The sequence below is a fragment of the Pygocentrus nattereri genome, chromosome 13 (assembly GCF_015220715.1).
Source record: "Pygocentrus nattereri isolate fPygNat1 chromosome 13, fPygNat1.pri, whole genome shotgun sequence".
Lineage (NCBI taxonomy): Eukaryota > Metazoa > Chordata > Actinopteri > Characiformes > Serrasalmidae > Pygocentrus > Pygocentrus nattereri.
This window is the reverse complement of record NC_051223.1, coordinates 36,439,339-36,459,209: the sequence shown is the minus strand read 5'-3', so window position 1 is coordinate 36,459,209 and position 19,871 is coordinate 36,439,339. Positions and strand designations below refer to the sequence as shown.

Sequence of the window (19,871 nt, the reverse complement as noted above, 5' to 3'; positions counted from 1 at the left end):
TTAGTCTGAGATCAAAGTCACCATGAAAACTTAAAAATGGTCCTGGACAGAAACATTTTTCAGAATTCTGGAAAAACATAAATTTCACAAGACAAAGAGGTTTATGATTAAGTGATTAACTGAATTAACGCAGTCTTCACTGTAAACACAGGACAGCGGCACATTACACAGCAGTACATAACAGCAAAGCTTCAAAGTTTCAGTACTGACTGAATAACAGTAATAATGTCCTGTAAGACCAGGACACGACAAGCTGAATAACAGTCAAGCCTGGCTGAAGAGGGGAAACGAAAACAGAGAAATTTGTTGTAAATTAGACGTTCTGGAATAAACAGGAGCGGCTGTGGTAGCTGGAGGTTCAGCTTCTGCAGGAAAAAATGCAAACCTAGCATTTGAATTTCAAACGTATCTGTGCACTTTTCCTATGAATCGCATGCAGGTTTCCGGCTGAAAGGTTCCACTAAATACACTTCAGAGCTGAGTCACCTTATTTGGTAATAATCACTGAGGACTCTTTCACTTTGACTGAAATGAAACTATAACTGCAGCTCCAGGCCACGCCCACCAGACCGCACTGTTGGCACTGAGCAACGACTGTCCAACCACATTGCACTCACACTAACGATCTGCTCCACACGTAAGTTTTCATCCTCTAAATGTTTTTGTTTTAAAATGGTCAGAAATGAGATGTTTGGTAGACCTTTTGGGTAGGATGTCATTAACACTGCACTCTTTTATTTATCATGCAATTAAAATCTGAATATAGTTCAGAAAAACAGCACCTTGTGGGTCCGGGTGGAATAATGCATATTGTTAACATGATCAAACACCGATTAAACTGAAATAATTCATCTTCTACAGATTTCGTCATGGCATCTAGGCGGACAGTTTATATTGGTAAGTCTTCTAAATATTATACATGTTGTATTCAGTTAAATAAATGAAAGACACTTGTCATATCTGGTTAGTGGGGCTACATATCTTTAAATATATGTGTGTGAATTTATAATCAATGAATGAATCAATAACTTTACTCTGCAGAGGCTCCCAAGGGAAGACTCAGTGACAGCATGGATCTCAGGCGGAAGCTGGTTGATAAAAGAGTTGGTCCTGTCAGAGAAAATGCAGAAAGAGGTGAGAAATGCAGCTCTATGAACCAGGCTGTGGAAACAAATGATTATTAATAATGAATAAGAATACAGTTTATTTATATAGCTCTTTCCTAAAGAGCTTCACACTGGAATATCAGTAAATGTTATAAAGATGAAGAAAACTGAGCTCTAAATAAAAATAACAGCACAAACAGGAGAAAAAGAACAGCAACACTCTTAGGAGTATGTTATATTAAACATACATGTTTTTAATCTGGGTTTAAAAACACCTACCAAGATTCTATAATGTTAAGATAGATTATTAACTAATATTCTATGTAATACTGTTCCAGAGATTTGGAGAAATGGTAGGAGTTTGCTGCGAGTGACCTCAGCTGTGTGAAGAGATCTGGATGTCTATAATGCTTTGGTAGATCAGGAAGATCTACTGAATTTGGCCTTTAAGGGCTTTAAATGTCCTGAACAAGGATTTGCATTCAAATCAGCTTCAGTTCATGCAAAGCTGAATGTGATGCTGAGTGTCCAGTTTACTAGGGGCAGTCGTGGGCTGGAGGTTAGGGAACTGGCCCTTTGACCGGATGGTTGCCGGTTCAATCGACAGCACATGACTGAAGTGTCCTTGAGCAAGACACCTAACCCACAATTGCTCCCCGGGCGCCATGGATAGGGCTGCCCACAGCTCTGGGCAAGTGTGCTCACTGCCCCTAGTGTGTGTGTCTATTCACTAGTATGTATGTGGTGTTTCACTTCACGGATGGGTTAAAAGCGGAGGTGGAATTTCCCCGTTTGTGGGATTAATAAAATATCACTTTATTAGATTCCTACCTTTTACTTTCCTTGTGACATTTTATTGGAAACACCTACTATATAGGTACACTGTGCAGGTGTACAGTTACTTACTGCAGTCCATCTGTTACTGACAGCAAATCATTCACATCTGACTATATTACTCTGTTGGTAACCAAATGACCCTGTGAATCTGCAGTGAAGGACCTGCCATTGCAAGACGTGGATTACAGGAAGATGCTGGGGAAAAGAAACTGGCTCTGTGATGAAGAACAGCCCAGCCCCCCAACAGCACAAAAAGGTAAACATCCAGAACCTTCAGAGAGCTGCTGTGATAGGACAGTAATTCCCAGTCAGGGGATCATTTACAGGGGCAATGCCCCCCCCAAACAATAATCGTACTCACTAATCTTTACATATACATACAGCTGTAGTAGTCTAGCAGTAGTAGTACTGAATCTGATGCTGCACTGATTACTGTAGATCTTCCACCCGAGATGTTTCTGCTGTTTTCTTTGAGCCCCCCAGCCTCTCTCATGACTCAGTTGTAGTGCTAGGCCTGGAAAGCAATCCTATGAACATTGCATTTTTCCTGCTTTGACTAAGTTCACCATGACAGTATGATGAGCTGATGAAGCAGGACAGTGCTTGAGGGCTGGGAGAGGAGTGCTTGTAATAACTTGTAAATCAAATCTTTAAAGGAAAGAGGCCTAAGGCTGATAACGGAAACCTCACTGAGAGAGAACATTACAGTATGTTCCCCCAACTGCAGAGAGGACAACAACAAATGGTTACAGAGACAGGTAAGATTTTGCCAAACATTAATTACAGTTAATTTTAGTTATAAAATAAAATATGTAACTTTTTAGCATTATCTCCCCAATGTAGCCTTGTCTACAGTCGTGGGCTGGAGGTTAGGGATCCAGCCTTGTGACCGGAAGGTCGCCGGTTCGATCCCCAGAACCGACAGCACATGACTGAGGTGTCCTTGAGCAAGACACCTAACCCCCAACTGCTCTCCGGGCGCTGCGGATTGGGCTGCCCACCGCTCTGGGCAAGTGTGCTCACTGCCCCCTAGTGTGTGTGTGTGCTCACTAGAGTGTATGTGGTGTTTCACTTCAGAACAGCCCAAGGTCGAAACCATAAAAATCATCCTACAATGGGTTAACTTGCAGGGCAGGTTACTCAGACACAAAGAAAGACTGAACAGTTTATATATTGTACACATGAAACAACATCAAAAATTCTGCTATATGAGACATAAACTCACTGGCCACTTTATTAGGTACAATTCAATTGTTCAATTGCTTGTTAACACAAATCGCTAATCAGCCAATCACATGGCTGCAACTCAATGCATTTAGGCATGTAGAGGATTGTCAAGACAACTTGCTGAAGTGCAGACCGAGCATCAGAACGGGGAAGAAAGGGGATTTCAGTGACTTTGGTGCCAGATGGGCTGGTCTGAATATTTCAGAAACTGCTGATCTACTGGGATTTTCATGCACAACCATCTCTAGGGTTTACAGAGAACGGTCCGAGAAAGAGGAAATAAGAGGAAACAGTGAGTGGCAGTTGTGTGGACGAAAACGCCTTGTTGATGTGAGAGGTCAGAGGAGAATGGGCAGGCTGGTTCCAGATGATAGAAAGGCAACAGGAACTTAAATAACCAACCAAAATCTCTGAGGAACCAACACCTTGTTGAAAGTCTGCCATGAAGAATTAAGGCAGTTCTGAAGGCAAAAGGGGGTCCAACCTTTTACTAGCAAGGTGTACCTAATAAAGTGGCCAGTGAGTGTACATGTAAGAGCAAACAGTGTAGCGCAGGTTTAGCTAGCACTACTAGCGCTACATTTAGTAATAGCAATAATAAACTGACACTTATACCCTCCAGTGGTCAGGTGTCCTGAAACCGGTTGCAAAACAAACACAACGATCTTTTACAAAGAGCACAGTTCAGTACAGCACATGGTCCTGCGGGTGAGGTAGTGGCCTACAACCTTGCTGAAGCACCCTGCCTTTACCTCTAGCTCAGAGTCCTTTCTATTCAGAGAGAAGGCCGCTGCATTTTCTCCTCACAAACAGTTCTACATCCAACCAACACCTGGTCCAGGAAAACCCTTTCTCAGCAACCTCTGGGTTCTAGCAACTCAGAAGTCACCAACCCTCACTCACCCATGTACAGTAAGGATGTGCAAGGATGTCTAAGAGTTAATGAACAGATATATGGTTAAGCATGGATGATGGGAACTGGAAGTTTTTATGTTGGATGAGTAATCAAGGTTGATTCTTCAGATGAGCTGAAATCACAGTTAACTGGTACAACACTAGATCCTGGTGAGGACTCGACATCATACACAAGGAAAATTATATAAACACAAAGATAGAGAATAGAGAAGTGAACATGGCAGAGCACACTGAACCATGGAAACAAGTGCCAAATAAAACAAAAACAAATGACAAAAAGGATGCCATCAGAACACAAACTAGGAAGGAAGGAAACAACCAGGAATGCTAACACTAAAAAGACAACAGGATGCTGACAAACAGCAATTAAACAGACTTGAAAATGACCAATGAATTGCAGAGCAAAGACTCATGGATAAATATAATGCTGTGTAAGGAACAGAGCAAGTGGTGACAATATATAGCTGCAGTGAGAACAGTAAAATATTACACGGGTAAAGTGGAGCGCTGGGTTCTAACTGCTGATGGAGTGTTTGAGGCGCTACAGAACTCTCCCCCCCAGGAGCCTCTCTGTGTATGATTCTACCTGGTTATATGTCCATGATGCCCAGGACTGGGATGATCAGGACAACATTGATGTGAGTCCTCTGTACGAAGAAGACTATTCTCAGCAGTGACCCAAGAACACTTCTGTGGACCATATCCCTACCAATCAACCAGATACTAGAGTTGTTCCCCCTCTTCTATGAGTTCAGGGGAACCCTTACTATGTAAGCAGATTCTCTACTGATGGTGAGGACAGCTTCTTGCAGGGGAGACCCTGAAATGGGGATGCAATTGTAGTCTGCCATATTCTCTCTTCCAGCCTGTATTCCTGTGTCTCTCTTTGATAGTGATTGGCTTCAACTCCAGCAAAACCATTCATCCACTAATGTTTGTCCTCACAAGCCAGAGCCCAGGGAAATGGGGATGGCTAGTATACCAAGAAACACTGGAAGTCAGTGACTTTGACAAAGAATGCTCCAGGGAGTTCTGGGCATATTCACCACAGGCAAGAACTACACCAATACCCCTGGTTCAGCCTCTCCACCTGGCCATTAGCTTGGGATGATGTCCTGTGGCAAGACTCATGTTCACCCCCAATCTCTCCACGAATGCTTCCCATATCTGTGAAGAAACCGAGGATCCCAGTCACAGATGTCTTCTGGTAGACCAAGGCAGTGTAAGACCCGCTGTAATAGAGCCTCAGCTATCTGGTGAGCCATAAGGATCCTGGAAGAGGGATCAAATATAATCCTTCAGAGAACCGATATATCACCATCACTATGGTTGGTTACCTTCAGATTCTGGGAGGTCTATATCCATTACGAGGTGTGTCCAGGGTTATTGGTGTACATGAAGAGTTTAATGCTAGTGAGAGTCTAGGGACCTTGGATTGGTCACAACCTGAACATGACTTAACAAGCTTCTGAAAATCAGCATGAAGGATAGACCACCAATGATGATCAAGAGCTGAGCTGTCTTAGTTACACCTGGATGGCCAGTAGCAGTTGATGTGTGGGCCTAAGTGATAAGCTTACCTCGTATGACCTCTGAAAGATGTACTTTGTTTGGTCACTTGTCACTGGATCTGGTTCAGTTACTGCTGCAGTGGAGATTTTCCAGAGACTTGGACTGACCAAGCAGCTGAACTTAGTGATGGGCTTATCCTTGTTAGTGACAAGGTCTGGGTCATGAATTCTGGAGAGGGCATCAGCCTTATAATTCTTGTACTCAGGCCCGTAAGAAACGGAAAATTGGAGCCTAGTGACAAAGAGAACCCACTTGGCTTGGCAAGAAGATGTTGGTCCTCCTGATGTATTCCTAGTTGTGATGGTCTTCATGGCTCTTCCAAGAGCTTCTTGGATTGCACACCAACCTCTGAGGCATCCACCTCCACAGTAAAGGGCCATAACAAGTCTAGTTGGTGAAGGATGAGTGTTGTAGTGAATTTATGTTTTAGACATTTGAATGCCTCATCTGCAGCAGGTGACCAACTGAGGACAAGGCCAATCCAGCATGGCTTGCACCAGGAAGGAGACAAAGAATAGGTGAAATTAGCACTTCTCAGCTTTAACAGACATGGTGAATTGCAGGAATCTCACCAACACAGAGCTCATGTGATATATGTGCTTAACCAGGCTGGGAGAACAAAAACCTGGATGTCATTGATGTATACTATCATGTACCAATGGAGCATATAATGAAGTACCTTGTCAACAAAAGACTGGAACACAGCAGGAGTGTTAGCCAGTCCATACAGGATGACCCAGGATTCATAGTGACCAGTGGTCATGTCTCCTACTTGTTCCTTTCCTAGACATGTACAAGATAAGTAAGTGCTCTTCAGATCCAGCTTAGTAAACAGGTGTGCCCCTTGCAGTTTTGGCTGGCACAAAAGACAGGGTTAGTAAAACTTACCTGTGACTTGATTAAGTCCATGGTTGTTGTTACATGGTCTCAACCCTCTATCCTTCTTGGCAACAAAGAAGAAACTAGCAGAAGCCTAAAGTCCTCCATAGCGGCATTCTCCTTGATGGATAGAGGGTAAATACAGGACCTGGCAGCAGCATCCCCTGGCAGCAGGTCAATGCTACAGTCCCATGGTCGATGTGGTGGAAGTAGTGTAGTACCATTTTACTTAAGACTACTGCCAGATGTTGATATGCTTTGGGTGCACTCTCCACACCCTGGACTGCTGAGCTGTCTATGGCCGTAGAGCTGCAGTGTAGCTGGAGACAAAGATCTGACCATATAGGGGACCAGCCTATAATTTCACTTCTCAACTTGCAGACAACAGGATTGTGTTGGTGAAGCCACAGAAGTCCTATAAAAATAGAATCAGTCAATGGAAAACAAGGAAATGCATTCACTGTGATTGTACTCAATTGTTAATGTCAGGGGTTTTTCTGACACTCTCAGCAGACTGGAACGTTGTATGCTCACAATAAATGTTCCACAATGAAACAATCAATCCTGAAACAGTTACATAGTGATTTTCATACTGAACTTTAATGTCTGTTAGAAATAATTCATATATGGGAGCAGATATCACAGAACTCCTGGACTGACTCAACATGATTCGAGATTGTCTTATTGGGCAGTTGATAAGCAGATTCCAGGCTGCTCCACAATGCAGACACAACCCATTCTGCATATGTGTGTTTCTTTCCTGTTGAGAGGCCAGATTGAGAGGGAGAAAAGCTGGTCTAGGGTCAGGGCATTGTTGCAAGAGGCAATCTCATTTTGGAGCTCTGTGTGAAATCTTTGGCACTAAAATGGTATTAGGGCACTTTAATTCCGCTCTGACTGAGCTGCTAAGGTGTGAAATTTAAGTGACGATAAGCTGCTGACTGGTTACCGGTGTCTCCACTCTCTGTCCTTCCTTGGCCATGAGCAGTGAGAAAATAATGCAATATTTGATGCATGTATGAGAAACTTGGAAGCATTGTGAATAATCAACAGTGAATGCTGTAGCAAAAAACCCTGGCATTCACTGGTTTTACCGTCATATCTGATTTAGATATTTGAGATTTAATGATTTTAGTATTTGAATACAGATGGCCTGAATGGTTAAATGAGTACTAAAGTACCTTGGCAATGCCCACTGTCCTAGTGTACAGTCCTCCACAGTTCTAATGCTGCCAAATAACACCAGCCAGATCTTCTAGTGCCAGTATTACATTTCATCATGTTCCGTCAAACACTCCCACTGGGAATGGCAGGCATATCTGGACCGTGGTGGGGGTCCATTCAGACTGGCCTTCGCCTCATCTGCAGCCAGCACTGCAGTCTGGCCAGCTGCACATTGTGATGGCAGCCTGGATACGCTGCACGACCTCCATTGCAGTGCATTCCTCATGCTGTTCTTATTTAGCCTGTTTTGGCTGCCTTCTCAAAGGCTCCCCTTTGTTTTCCCAGAGCTTAGGTTCACAGCAGTAACATGCTTTGTGGCCTCTATTTGAAACCTGTCAGTAGGCAGAGTTTGGAGTAGTTTATCATGTCATGTGATAACACATAGCACAATGTAATATTTGTGCAATGTTTACATGAATATGACCAGAATTGCACTTATTTCTCCAGCAAACTGGCCACGAGGAAACCACATGATCTGTTTTTTGGCCTTTCGATTTTTGAGATCTATGACTCAGCTCAGTGACTAATTGCTATGCAAGCTGTAACATGAGGGACGTACTGATGCAAGGCTATTCTCACCAGACCTCCAGAATGCCCTCTTGTTAGTTAGGTCTCCTTCTATCACACAGTCCTACTAAGCTAGGAGGATGGGTTAGCCTGTGCTTACTTCAAAACTCCACCACATCTTTTCAAACTGCCACTAATGCAACATCATTTGAGCTCAAAATGCTTTGAGCTCAAAATGAGAACACTAATTGCTAGGGGTAGAGAAAAGGTCTCCCAACTGTCTAACTTGAACCAATTACAATGAATTACATTATAATTAATCTCCACCACAGTTAGCTTTCTTCTGTTCCATGTCTGTGTTAGAAATAGACTTAGAGAGCAGAGCATGTTTTCTCACTATTGTAGTGTGTTCAAGAAATGTTAGGACATGTTAGCTTTCAGTTATGTTTTCTTAAGCAGTTACCTGCTGGATTTATTCTTCTAAGGACTCTCATTGTTGAGGGCGGGGCTGAGTTTGTGCAAGTGAGCAGGAACTGAGGGAGAGTGGGGGTAGTGAGATGTGACCTGAGTTACAACTGCTGCAAAATGGCCAACAATAGCGTGCTGGCCGCACTGGGCACAATACAGAGTGGGGCTTGGCCGAGGAATGAAATGAAAGAAAATAAAGAAACAAACAGGGAAATCCAGCATGCTTTCATTCTACAATAAAATAGAGACTTTCAATCGCTATAGCTGCTAAAATCAGCACATGACTCAAATAAACTCATTAAAAGTTACCTTGACTTAATTAAATAAAGTGACTCCACTTAGCCAGAGACCCAAATATGCGTAGTTCTATTCTTCATAACTTCAGAATGGTTTAAGACACAAACATAATCCACAAACAGGACACTCAGCAGACCCACCCCTAACTAGCAAGCATAATCTCACATAATCGAGATGGGACGTCAGCATCAGAGAGTAATTTGGCTCAGAAAATGACCTAAAATCCTGATGTTATTGCTCTGCGGTTTGGCCTTCATATTCCAACAAAAGGTTAAAAGAGTGCCATGATTCACACATCAGATCAGACTCTGCCCTTACAAGCCAGAGTGATTTCACTCACCTGTGACCGTCCATCAGCCAGAGATCAGCTCCAAAATCACTCACAACCCATTCGCTACTGTTATATTACACCTCTGCTTTTAGCCTTCATCTTATAAACAAAGGGCTTTCAGTTTACACTGATTTTGAGTATTAAAAATATATGATATTAAATATGAAACTCAAGTAAAAATAAAGCCTTTCTTTAGGCATCAGATTTCTGATAGCGTTTACATGTCAAACAAATAGCATATCTGAGTAGCCCAGGGTCTCCAATATGTGGTATGTGTAACATGTAAATACTTTATAATTGCAATTGTGATTGTAACTGACAAAAATACCAAAAGAATTTCCCTGAAATTTTAGGTTTCTATGGGTTCAGAAAACCCCAAAACCCAGCCAGCCCAGCCTTACTAGATACAGTTGGAACACAGAAGCAAATTCTAACCTCTCAAACTCTCAAACTAAAACAAAAAGAACACAACAGCATGGAGAAGCACCATGTAGTAGAAGGTCAAGAGGCGCATCCAATCAGACTCCTACCAACCTAGTCCACTTGGTCATTTTTATCTCAAAAATGACCTTACCTCATTGATTACAGTTATCTCACTAAAAATACAAAATCATGCTTCCTACTGGTACAATTAATGGAAAATTGATTTATGAAATACAAAATAGACTGAATGCAACTTTTTCCTCAGGTCCTCAGCTGTCCCTTTGGCTGAAGATGATCATCTGTGACCTACATCTTTACACTATTGTAGAAGAAAAGGGCTTCTTGGATCTCATGAGGTCTTTGGGACACAAAAACCCACCGAGCGCTGCTGACGTTTATTCAGAGATGGTCCAAATGTTTGACCAAACGAAGGAGAAGGTGAGGAAAGCATTAGAAGCCACAAAAAGCGTTACTCTGGCCTGTGACTTCTGGAATTCAAAGGCTGTGCAGTTCCTAACAGTGACTTGTCACTTAATCAACAAATCCTGGAAGCAGGAGTCATTTGTTTTGGAAACCACACTGGTACCTGAGAAATCTTCAAGTGATAGTAACATCAACCAACTATACAAAATAGCGGCCAGGTGGGGCATTGAGAAGAAGGTCCATGTGGTCGTAACTAATGCGAACAACCTGGACATGGCGGTCCAAAAAGTTGGGTGGAAGCATTTATCTTGTTTTGCCAAAACTCTGGACAAAGTGGTGAGGCAGATCACGAAACATGCTTCTGTTGGGAAGGTGTTGAAGCGCTGCTGTGATGTTGCACATTTTTTCTGCTTTAATGCAGAAGCAGGAAAGAAGCTCAGAGAGGCTCAGATTAAGTTGGATTTACCTCGACAGAGCCTGATCACTGCTAAAGGCAATGCATGGCTTTCAACGCTGAGCATGCTGGAGAGAATCTCAGAGCAGCATGAAGCTCTAAAAGAAGCTCTCATTGAGACGGACAAGTTGAGATTGGTGTTGAACGAAGATGACAGGAATGTTATGCGTGACATAATAAAAGCTCTCTGCCTTTTCAAAGAAGTCACAGAAGCGATGAAAAGAGATCAGCACTGCTCAGCTTCCAATATCATTCCATGTTTGGAAAAACTGAAGAGGAAGCTTAAGGAGCAGAAGGAGAACGATGTGGCCCAGTTACTGGCCAAACACTTGTGTTCTGATCAGTTTAGACCCGCAGACTGGCTGACCATGAGCACAGCTCTGGACCCGAGATATAAACACTTTGTGTTGTCTGATCCTGTGATTGCTAAGAGCTTCAAGGAGAAGTTCTTAGATGAGATGTATCTGATAGCGAAAGCTGAAAATCTTCCAGTTACTGAAGCCTCTCTCCACAAAAGTAATTTTGGGGAGTTGGAAAACTACATTAAAATGGCTCAGCTTCCACGGGAGGGGAACCCACTGAGTTTCTGGAGATATAACTATAAAAGACTGGCCAGCTTTGCCCCAGAGTACCTTAACATCGTCACCACGGCCGTCCCGCTGGACCGAGCATTTGACGTACAAAAGTCACAACTGATGTCCAGCCGACGAAGCGTCCTGCCGCCAGAACTTTTAGACATGATGCTGTTTCTGAATGGAAACTGCTCTACAGAGGTGGGAAGAGACTAAACACGGCACTCTCATTACTAAAACTTACTTTAGTGCAAGTTCTACATTTTTCTTTCACTACACTCTTAAAAAAGATGATTCTTCAAGGGAGACGCTCTGTATAGCCTGTATAGTTAAATAGTTATTTGATTGATAGAGTAGGTGTTGCATAGGTTTCTATTTAGCACCAAAAAAAAAAGTTAATGTATTATTTAAAGCTTGATATTGTAACTATAGCAGAACATCTTTTGGTGCTACATAGAACCCTTTTCAAAGAGGTTCTATATAGAACCATCAACAACACATTCTTTATCAATCTAAATAACCCATTCACAATGCAAAATAAAAAACACAAAATGCAAAAAAAAAACCACATTTAAGCATGCAAATGGTTCTTTGAGTGTTCATCGTTCTATACAGAACTATTTTCTTTACTAAGGAATCCTTGAAGAACCATCTTTTTAAAGAATGAACAACACATTTGCCATCAGTCTGAAGAACCATTTCACCATGCAAGGAACCATTTAAAAATAAAATGTTTGTGAAAGAATGGGTCGTTTTAAAGAACACACTGGATTTGAGCATGGTGCTGTAATAGGAGGCCACTGTTACAACAAGAAGTTGACAATCAACTGTGAGTGGTATTACTGATAAGTGGAAGTATTTAGGAACCACAATATCTCAGCCATGAAGTGTCAGACCACATAAAATTAGGTCTGACACTGGCAGGTCATCGAGTGCTGAGAGGCATAGAGCATAAAAGTCACCAACTTGACTCAATAACTGTGGAGTTCAAACCTCCTCTGGCATCAACACCATCACAAAAACTGAGTGCCAGGAACTTCATGGCAGGGTTTCCATGGCTGAGCAGCTGCATACAAGCCTTACGTCACCAATTACAACACCAAATGTTGGATGGAGTAAAAAGACAGCGTCACTGGACTCTGGAGCAGTGGAAGCGTATTCTGTGTAATGAAATCACATTTCTCTATCTGTCAGTCTGATGGACGAGTCTGGGTTTGGCGAATGCAGGAGAACGTTACCTGCTTGACGTCACTGTGCCAGCTGTAAAGTTTGGTGGAGGAGGGATAATGGAATGGGGTTGTTTATCAGGGGTTGGCCTTGAACCCTTAGTTCCAGCAAAGGGAAATCTTATTGCTTCAGCACCAAGACACTTTGACAATTGTACACTTCCAACTTTGTGGGAGCAGTTTGGGGAAGAACTTTTTCTGTTCCAGCATGACTGAGCCCCAGTGCCAAAGCAAAGTCCATAAAGGCCTTGCTGGGTGAGTTTGGTGTGGAAGAGCTTGACTGGACCTCACAGAGCCCTGACCTCAACCCCAACAAACATCTTTGGGATGAACAAGAACAGAGATTGTGAGCCAGGCCTTTTCATCCAACATCAGTGTCTGACCTCACAAATGCTCTTCTGGATGAATGGACAAAAATTGCCACAATCACTCTCCAAAATCTTGTATGAAGCTTCCCAGAAGGGTGGAGGCTGTTTTAGCTGCAAAGGGGGACCAATTCCATATTATGGTAGAATGGGATTCAAGCAAGAAAGTCAGTTAATGCAGGTGAGGTTTGCACAGCGTTGTACAGCGAGAAGCTCCATGGTGGTCAAATAAGTCCAAAAGACTGGTGAGCAGTGGGCACCCAACTGATTATGGTAGAATGGGATTCATAAAAGCTCCTGTAGGTGTGATGAGTAGGTGTCCCAATACTTTTGTTCACATCACACACAGAGCAGCTGAACTTTGTTGAGTAAAACTGGGAAGTGATTAGGAAACTTCTAACTTTGTTATATTTTTTTTCCTGTTTCAGTTTTTTGTTGTGTCTCATTGTCTGTTCTACAGTTAGACTAATTCTTTCTTTCCTTTTTTTTGATACATTTTGTCATAAACCACATTGTAAACATATGCAGTTGTTATGTAAATAAATTTATTATTATTTTCACCAATTATTCTCAGTATGGTGATAACAATCAGAAAATATATCAGCTTTTAAGGTGCCATAGAATGCATTTATTCAGTCTTTTCAATTGTTCTCTGGAATGTGACTTTGTTCAGTGTGAAAGGTGCCCAGATGTGGTTTTGCACGCCCTTTTACAGCCCCATGATTTGGCCCCAGAACTAATTTATTCTACAGGCAGTCTCATGAAGCAGCTTTACGGAAAGATCCATGTCTGAGCCCTTATGAGCTTCGCCAATGACGCCAGTGACAAGGAAAATCTCCCTAAGAGCAAGAGGAAGAAACCTTGAGAGGAACCAAGACTCAGAAGGGAAACCCATTCTCCTCTGGTCAACACTGGACAGGAAACAGTGTTAGTATAAAATATTAAAATACAGAAATGGGGGAAAAAAACAGGTGAAGCAGTAGTCAGATCAAATCAAATCAAATTTATTTGTAGCGCTTTTTACAACGGATGTTGTCACAAAGCAGCTTTACAGGATTTCAGAAAAGACAAAGTTTCCACAGGACTGAAAGAATGTACAGAATGTACAGAAACCCCCCAGTGGGCAAGCCAGGGGCAACAGTGGCAAGGAAAAACTCCCTCAGAACTGAGGAAGAAACCTTGGGAGGAACCAGGCTCACCAGGGGGGACCCATCCTCCTCTGGTCAAACTACCTACAAGTGATTATACTACTAATATTATCAGCAGTAATATTGATATTAGGAATATCTAGGAGTCTATGAGAACATCAGGGTAGGGTGGGCAGCTCATCCAAGGTGGTTGGTGGTAGCTGAGGCGTGGGCAGCTGGTCTGAAGTGGGTAGCAGGGGGGCTCGGCAGTCAGTCGTCCTTCAGTGTCCAGCTGGACATGTGGGCGGTTGTATACTCGGAAAAAAAGCAGGTAAATGGGATTAGTTTTGTTCTATCCGTTTGTACATAAACAGGGAATGTAAACATTTCCAGAGTGTGGCTAACGACTCCGGCAGATCTGACTATGACAGCTTAACTAAGAGAAGAGAACCAGAAGGACACACAGACACGACAGCACTCTGAAACAGTTCGGCATCCCTCCGCTCCACCGTCCACAAACCTGAGTGACCGCGTGCGAGCAGCGGGACGACAGCACCAGCGTCTCAGTTTACTATAATTCCCTGTGTCCATGGATCCCTGGATCTGCTGCCTTTATCTAAGGGGGAACATTACCTACCAAAAGCTAAACTGAACAAGTGTGTTTTCAGCCTAGTCTTAAAGATTGAGACTGTGTCTGAGTCCCGAACAGTTTCTGGGAGATCATTCCAGAGTTTGGGGGCTTTATAAGAAAAAGCTCTTCCCCCAGCTGAAACCTTCTGAATTCTGGGGACTATTAATAAGCCAGCGCTCTGTGATCTGAGTGGTCGTGATGGCTCATAATGAGAAATAAGGTCTTGCAGGTATTCAGGGGCAAGACCATGTAGGGCTTTATAAGTCAGTAAAAGGATTTTATAATCAATACGGAATTTAATAGGTAGCCAATGAAGTGATGATAGCACTGGACTGATATGATCAAATCTAGTTTTAGTGAGGACCCTGGCTGTGGCGTTTTGGACTAGTTGGAGTTTGTTTAAATTCCTGCTCGTACATCCTGACAGTAGCGCATTACAGTAGTCTAGCCTAGAAGTAATAAAGGCATGTACTAGTGTTTCTGCATCACGCAGGGACAGGGCATTTCTGATCTTGGCAATGTTGCGAAGATGTAGAAAAGCTGTTCTAGTGATGCTGCATATGTGTTGATCGAATGATAAATCTGAATCTATTATAACGCCGAGATTTTTTGCTGCTAGTCCAGGTGCGGCTGGAAAGTCGGCGAGATTTAAGATTAAATCTGGTGATTTACTTCTTGCTAATTTTGGACCCAGAAGGAGAACCTCCGTTTTGTTACTGTTTAATAGGAGGAAGTTCCGTAACATCCAGCCTTTCACGTCTTTTACACAGTCCTCCATTTTCTTTAACCTGTGTTGGTCATCAGGCTTGGCTGATATGTACAGTTGAGTATCGTCTGCATAACAATGAAAGTTTACGCCATGATTACTTATAACTGTGCCTAACGGTAACATGTATAGTGTAAATAGTAATGGTCCTAATATAGACCCCTGCGGAATTCCAAATCTCACTTTTGAATAAGTGGAAGATAAATTGTTTACCCTAACGAACTGATAACGTTCTGATAGGTAAGATCTGAACCATGATAGGGCTGTCCCTGTGATTCCAACCATGTTTTCTAACCTTTCTAGGAGAATATTGTGGTCTATTGTATCAAAAGCCGCGCTAAGGTCAAGTAGCACTAAGAGAGATATGTAACCTTGATCAGAGGCAAGAAGAAGATCATTAGTTATCTTAACTAGAGCCGTCTCAGTGCTATGGTGTGGCCTGAATCCAGACTGAAATTTTTCATATATATGGTTCTTGTGTAGATATGAACTAAGTTGTTGGGCCACAGCTTTTTCTAAGATCTTAGATATAAACGGTAAGTTAGAAACCGGCCTGTAATTGGACAAAACGGTGACATCAAGATTTGGTTTCTTGATCAGAGGTTTGATAACAGCAAGTTTAAAAGCTTTGGGTACATGGCCCAGACTAAGGGATGAGTTTACAATAGTTGAGATAGGGTTTATAATAACTGGCAGTACTTCTTTGAGTAATTTTGATGGAATTGCATCGAGTGTGCAGGTTGTGCAATTTGCAGAGGAGATAATCTTCTCTAGCTCCAGCTGTGGGAGTGGGTAAAAGGTTTCCAGACACTTTTCTACAGCTGTGTTTTGTTCTATATCAGCCAAGTCAGATGGCAGCAAAGCTGGATTTGAATTTGATACTGTGGGTTGAATTTGTTGTCTAATATTATCAATTTTATTATTAAAGAAGTCCATAAAAACTTCACTGGTGAGGGTTGCTGGGATTTCTGGTTCATTACCTGCCTGATTTTGTGTGATTTGGGAAATCACATTAAACAGAACTCTAGGATTATACTTATTATTCTCGATCAGCGAGGCCAGATATGCTGAGCGAGCTTCAGTGAGAGCATTTCTATACTCTATAAGGCTGTCCTTCCAGGCAGTGTGGAACACTTCTAGTTTGGTATGACGCCATTTCCGCTCTAATTTCCGAGCTGTTTGTTTTAAGGTACAGGTTTTATCGTTGTACCACGGGGCAAACTTTTTCTGCCTTATTCTTTTTATTTTAAGTGGGGCCACATTTTCTAAGGTGGATCGTAAGGTATTTTCTAAATAATCGGTTAGTAAATCTAGTTCAATTGGATCTGATGGAGTGGAGACTGGGGTTGATAACTCTGGGAGATTTTCTATAAATTGTAGGGCGGTAGATGGTTTTATTGTGCGCTTTGTTGAATAACGAGGGGACGTATATATGTTATGGCTAAATCGTAGCTCATATGAAATTAAGTAATGGTCGGAGATCGCTGTGGTTTGCGGTAAGATATTAAGCTTGTCTATGTTAAGACCTAGTATCAAAACTAAATCTAACGTATGACTACAGTAGTGTGTCGGCCCTGTTACATTTTGGGTAAAACCAACAGAGTCTAGGATTGAGGTAAATGCCCTTTTTAATGGGTCGTCTACCTTCTCAAAGTGAATATTAAAATCTCCTACAATTATTACTTTATCATTACACACAGCCAGGTTTGCAGCGAAGTCACTAAATTCTTTTATAAATTCAGAGTAGGACCCTGGTGGTCTGTAAATGTTAAATAATGAGAACGCCTTCTTTTTTGTGACCGGATTTGTGACGTGAATAGAGAGGACCTCAAAGGAAGTCAAAGTGTCGCATTATTTCTGACTAATATCGAGAGTATTTTGGTATATTACACAGACTCCACCTCCCTTGCCTGTTAGTCTTGGCCTATGTGCATAATTATAGCCTACAGGCGTGGATTCATTTAAAGCTAAATATTCATCTCGTCTAACCCACGTTTCAGTAAGACAGAAAAAGTCAAATTTATGATCGCTTATAATTTCATTTACGACGACTGCTTTAGAGTTTAATGATCTTATATTAAGTAGTCCAAGTTTTAGATTGCACGAAAGTAAGGCAGCACCCTCCCGCGTGGGGTGGACACCATCCCTACCTATAAGACCAGGCTTGCCCTCAAATCGTAACCAATTATCTATAAAGCCCACTTGATTTTCGGAACACCACTTGGACATCCAGCGGTTTAACGCCGTAAGCCTACTGTAGGCCTCAGCGCCGCGCCGCATTGGGATGGGGCCACAGCAGATTACGGCATCGGACATCGTCTGGGCCTGTTTAACCACCTCTCTGATATTAGCCTTAGTTACCTCTGACTGCCGCAGACGGATATCATTAGTCAGCAGAAGCAGCATCAGAAAGGTCAGTTCAGGCAGGTGAGGTTTGCACAGTGTTGTTCACCGAGAAGCTCCATGGTGGTCAAACTATTCCAGAAGGCTGGTGAGCATTGGGCACCCAACCAGAGTAGATAAGGAACTGCATCAAATATACAGAGTGGGCAGCTGTTTAACTCAGCAAAGAAACACACAGTGAGTTAGTTCTGTTAATACAGACTGATTACAGTATTCAGTGTTAACAGAGAGCAGTAGAGACTCCGGCAGGCTGAGCTTTTACAGCTTAACTAAAGGGAGAAACCAGAAGGTAACAGAGACATGAGGCTGCCTGAGATGTCAGCACTCCACTGCTCCACTGTCAACAAACCTGAGTGAGTGAGTGAGTGAGAGCAGCGAGACGACAGCACCAACACTCCCATACCTTAATACCATGAGCCCCCAGATCTGGGCCTTTGAGCTAACAGGAAAAACTATTTACCAAAGACTCGACTAAACAAGTGGGTTCTTAGCCTAGACTTAAAGACTGAGGCTGAGTCCTGAACACTGACTGGAAGATTATTCCAAAGCTGGGGGGCTTGGTATGAGAAGGCTCTCCCCCCTGATGTAACTTTATTAATTCTAGGTACTAATAGTAATCCAGCACCTTGTGATCTAAGATGAAATGATGGTTCATAATAGGAGAGAAGTTCACTCAGGTACTGAGGGGCTGTTTAGAGCTTAATATGTCAGTAAAAGATTTTTGTCCTCAATGTGAAATTTAACTGGCAACCAGTGCAGATATTTTCTGTTGTCATGCCATTGCCAATTTCTGACTATAATGAATAATAATCATCATTCAAACATTAATTGATTAATTGAATTAACTGATGTGATTCAGTCGACAACATTGTATAATTATTACATCATGGTTGTTATCACAAATAAAACCAAAGCAGTAAATAAATAAGTTGTGCGTTTTTACGTCTTATTCTTAATGTATTCCTAACAATAAACTAATATCCTGACCTAAAATGCTTGTAATGCAGCTTAAAGTGCTTCGCAGAGGATTAAAGGACAGGATCATACACTCTCAGAAAAAAGGTACGACGCTGTCCCTGGGGCAGTATCCTTCTTGTCACTGGGGTGGGACCCTCAAGGGTACATCTCAGTACCTTCAGTCAGGGAACATAACTGAACCGTAATCCACTGAAATTATATTTTCTAAGTAGTACTGACTCCACAACCCCCGTCTCGCCTCCAGGCCTTTTATTCATTGGTTCTGTTTCAAAACATTAGTTTATAAATGTTAGATCCTAGTGTCAGTGCATGCTCCTGATCAATACTCTGCTTGGGTTCATTACTATATCATGACCTATGGGGTTCAGGACTATGGTACGCATAAGGCCTTAGGGCTTGCGTCATACAGAGGCCTTAGCTTATGATTGTGCGTTCATATGGTTAGTTGTAACTCATAGTGACAGCGATATCCAATCAGCAATGTTCTAAGACTTATCTCTTGTTTAGGATCCATGTACCCAGATGTCATAAACGTCCTTGGGTCCCTTGTCCACTTATAACTCTATTTCATCCAATCCTCTCTCTTTATTGTCTTGTCGCATGATCACGTGATGCTCATGCCATTTTTATGTATGTCTCCCCTTTTCTTCTCAATGTATATATATATATATTCTCTGCTATTCTGATCAATAAACAGGAGGCCTTCTGATTACAGACTCCTCTCTGTGGTTATTTGAGCTGAAGGCTCAGGAAGACGGAGGGCTTCTTGCTTAAGTTCACAGCTTTGGTATTGGTAACCACATTTACACTGGTTGTACCTTAATGAACCAATCATGTTCCTGCATGGTGCCTTTATTTCTAACAGTGTATGATGCACCCGCAGTCCAGGTGGGGGCGCTATTTCTACAACAACAACAGCAGTAAAGCGGGGAAGAAGATCAGGAGCACACGCTTCTGCAGTGGAGAGCCAGGAGCTGCTGAAGGTAAAACCATAGGCTACAGTCTGATTACACTCTTTACACTTTACAGTCTTGGTTTACAGTCTTAGTATACACTGTGCTCTTTTTACACCGTTCACTGTTTACAATTTGTACTTATTTTACTCTGTTTACACTGTTTTATCCGCCTTATTGCTGCGCC

General features: G+C 42.3%; 1 protein-coding gene across 1 annotated transcript; it reads left to right on the top strand.

Moving 5' to 3' along the window:
• The first annotated feature begins 597 nt into the window (after nt 1-597).
• Nucleotides 598-19,518, top strand: LOC108437892 (E3 SUMO-protein ligase ZBED1-like). The gene is made up of 7 exons (XM_017715316.1): nt 598-637; nt 862-897; nt 1,042-1,134; nt 2,098-2,199; nt 2,600-2,701; nt 10,052-11,436; nt 19,447-19,518. The coding sequence occupies exons 2-7, from the start codon at nt 870-872 to the stop codon at nt 19,471-19,473; spliced, it is 1,737 nt and encodes a 578-aa protein (XP_017570805.1). The 5' UTR covers nt 598-637; nt 862-869; the 3' UTR covers nt 19,474-19,518.
• Nucleotides 19,519-19,871: the final 353 nt, after the last annotated feature.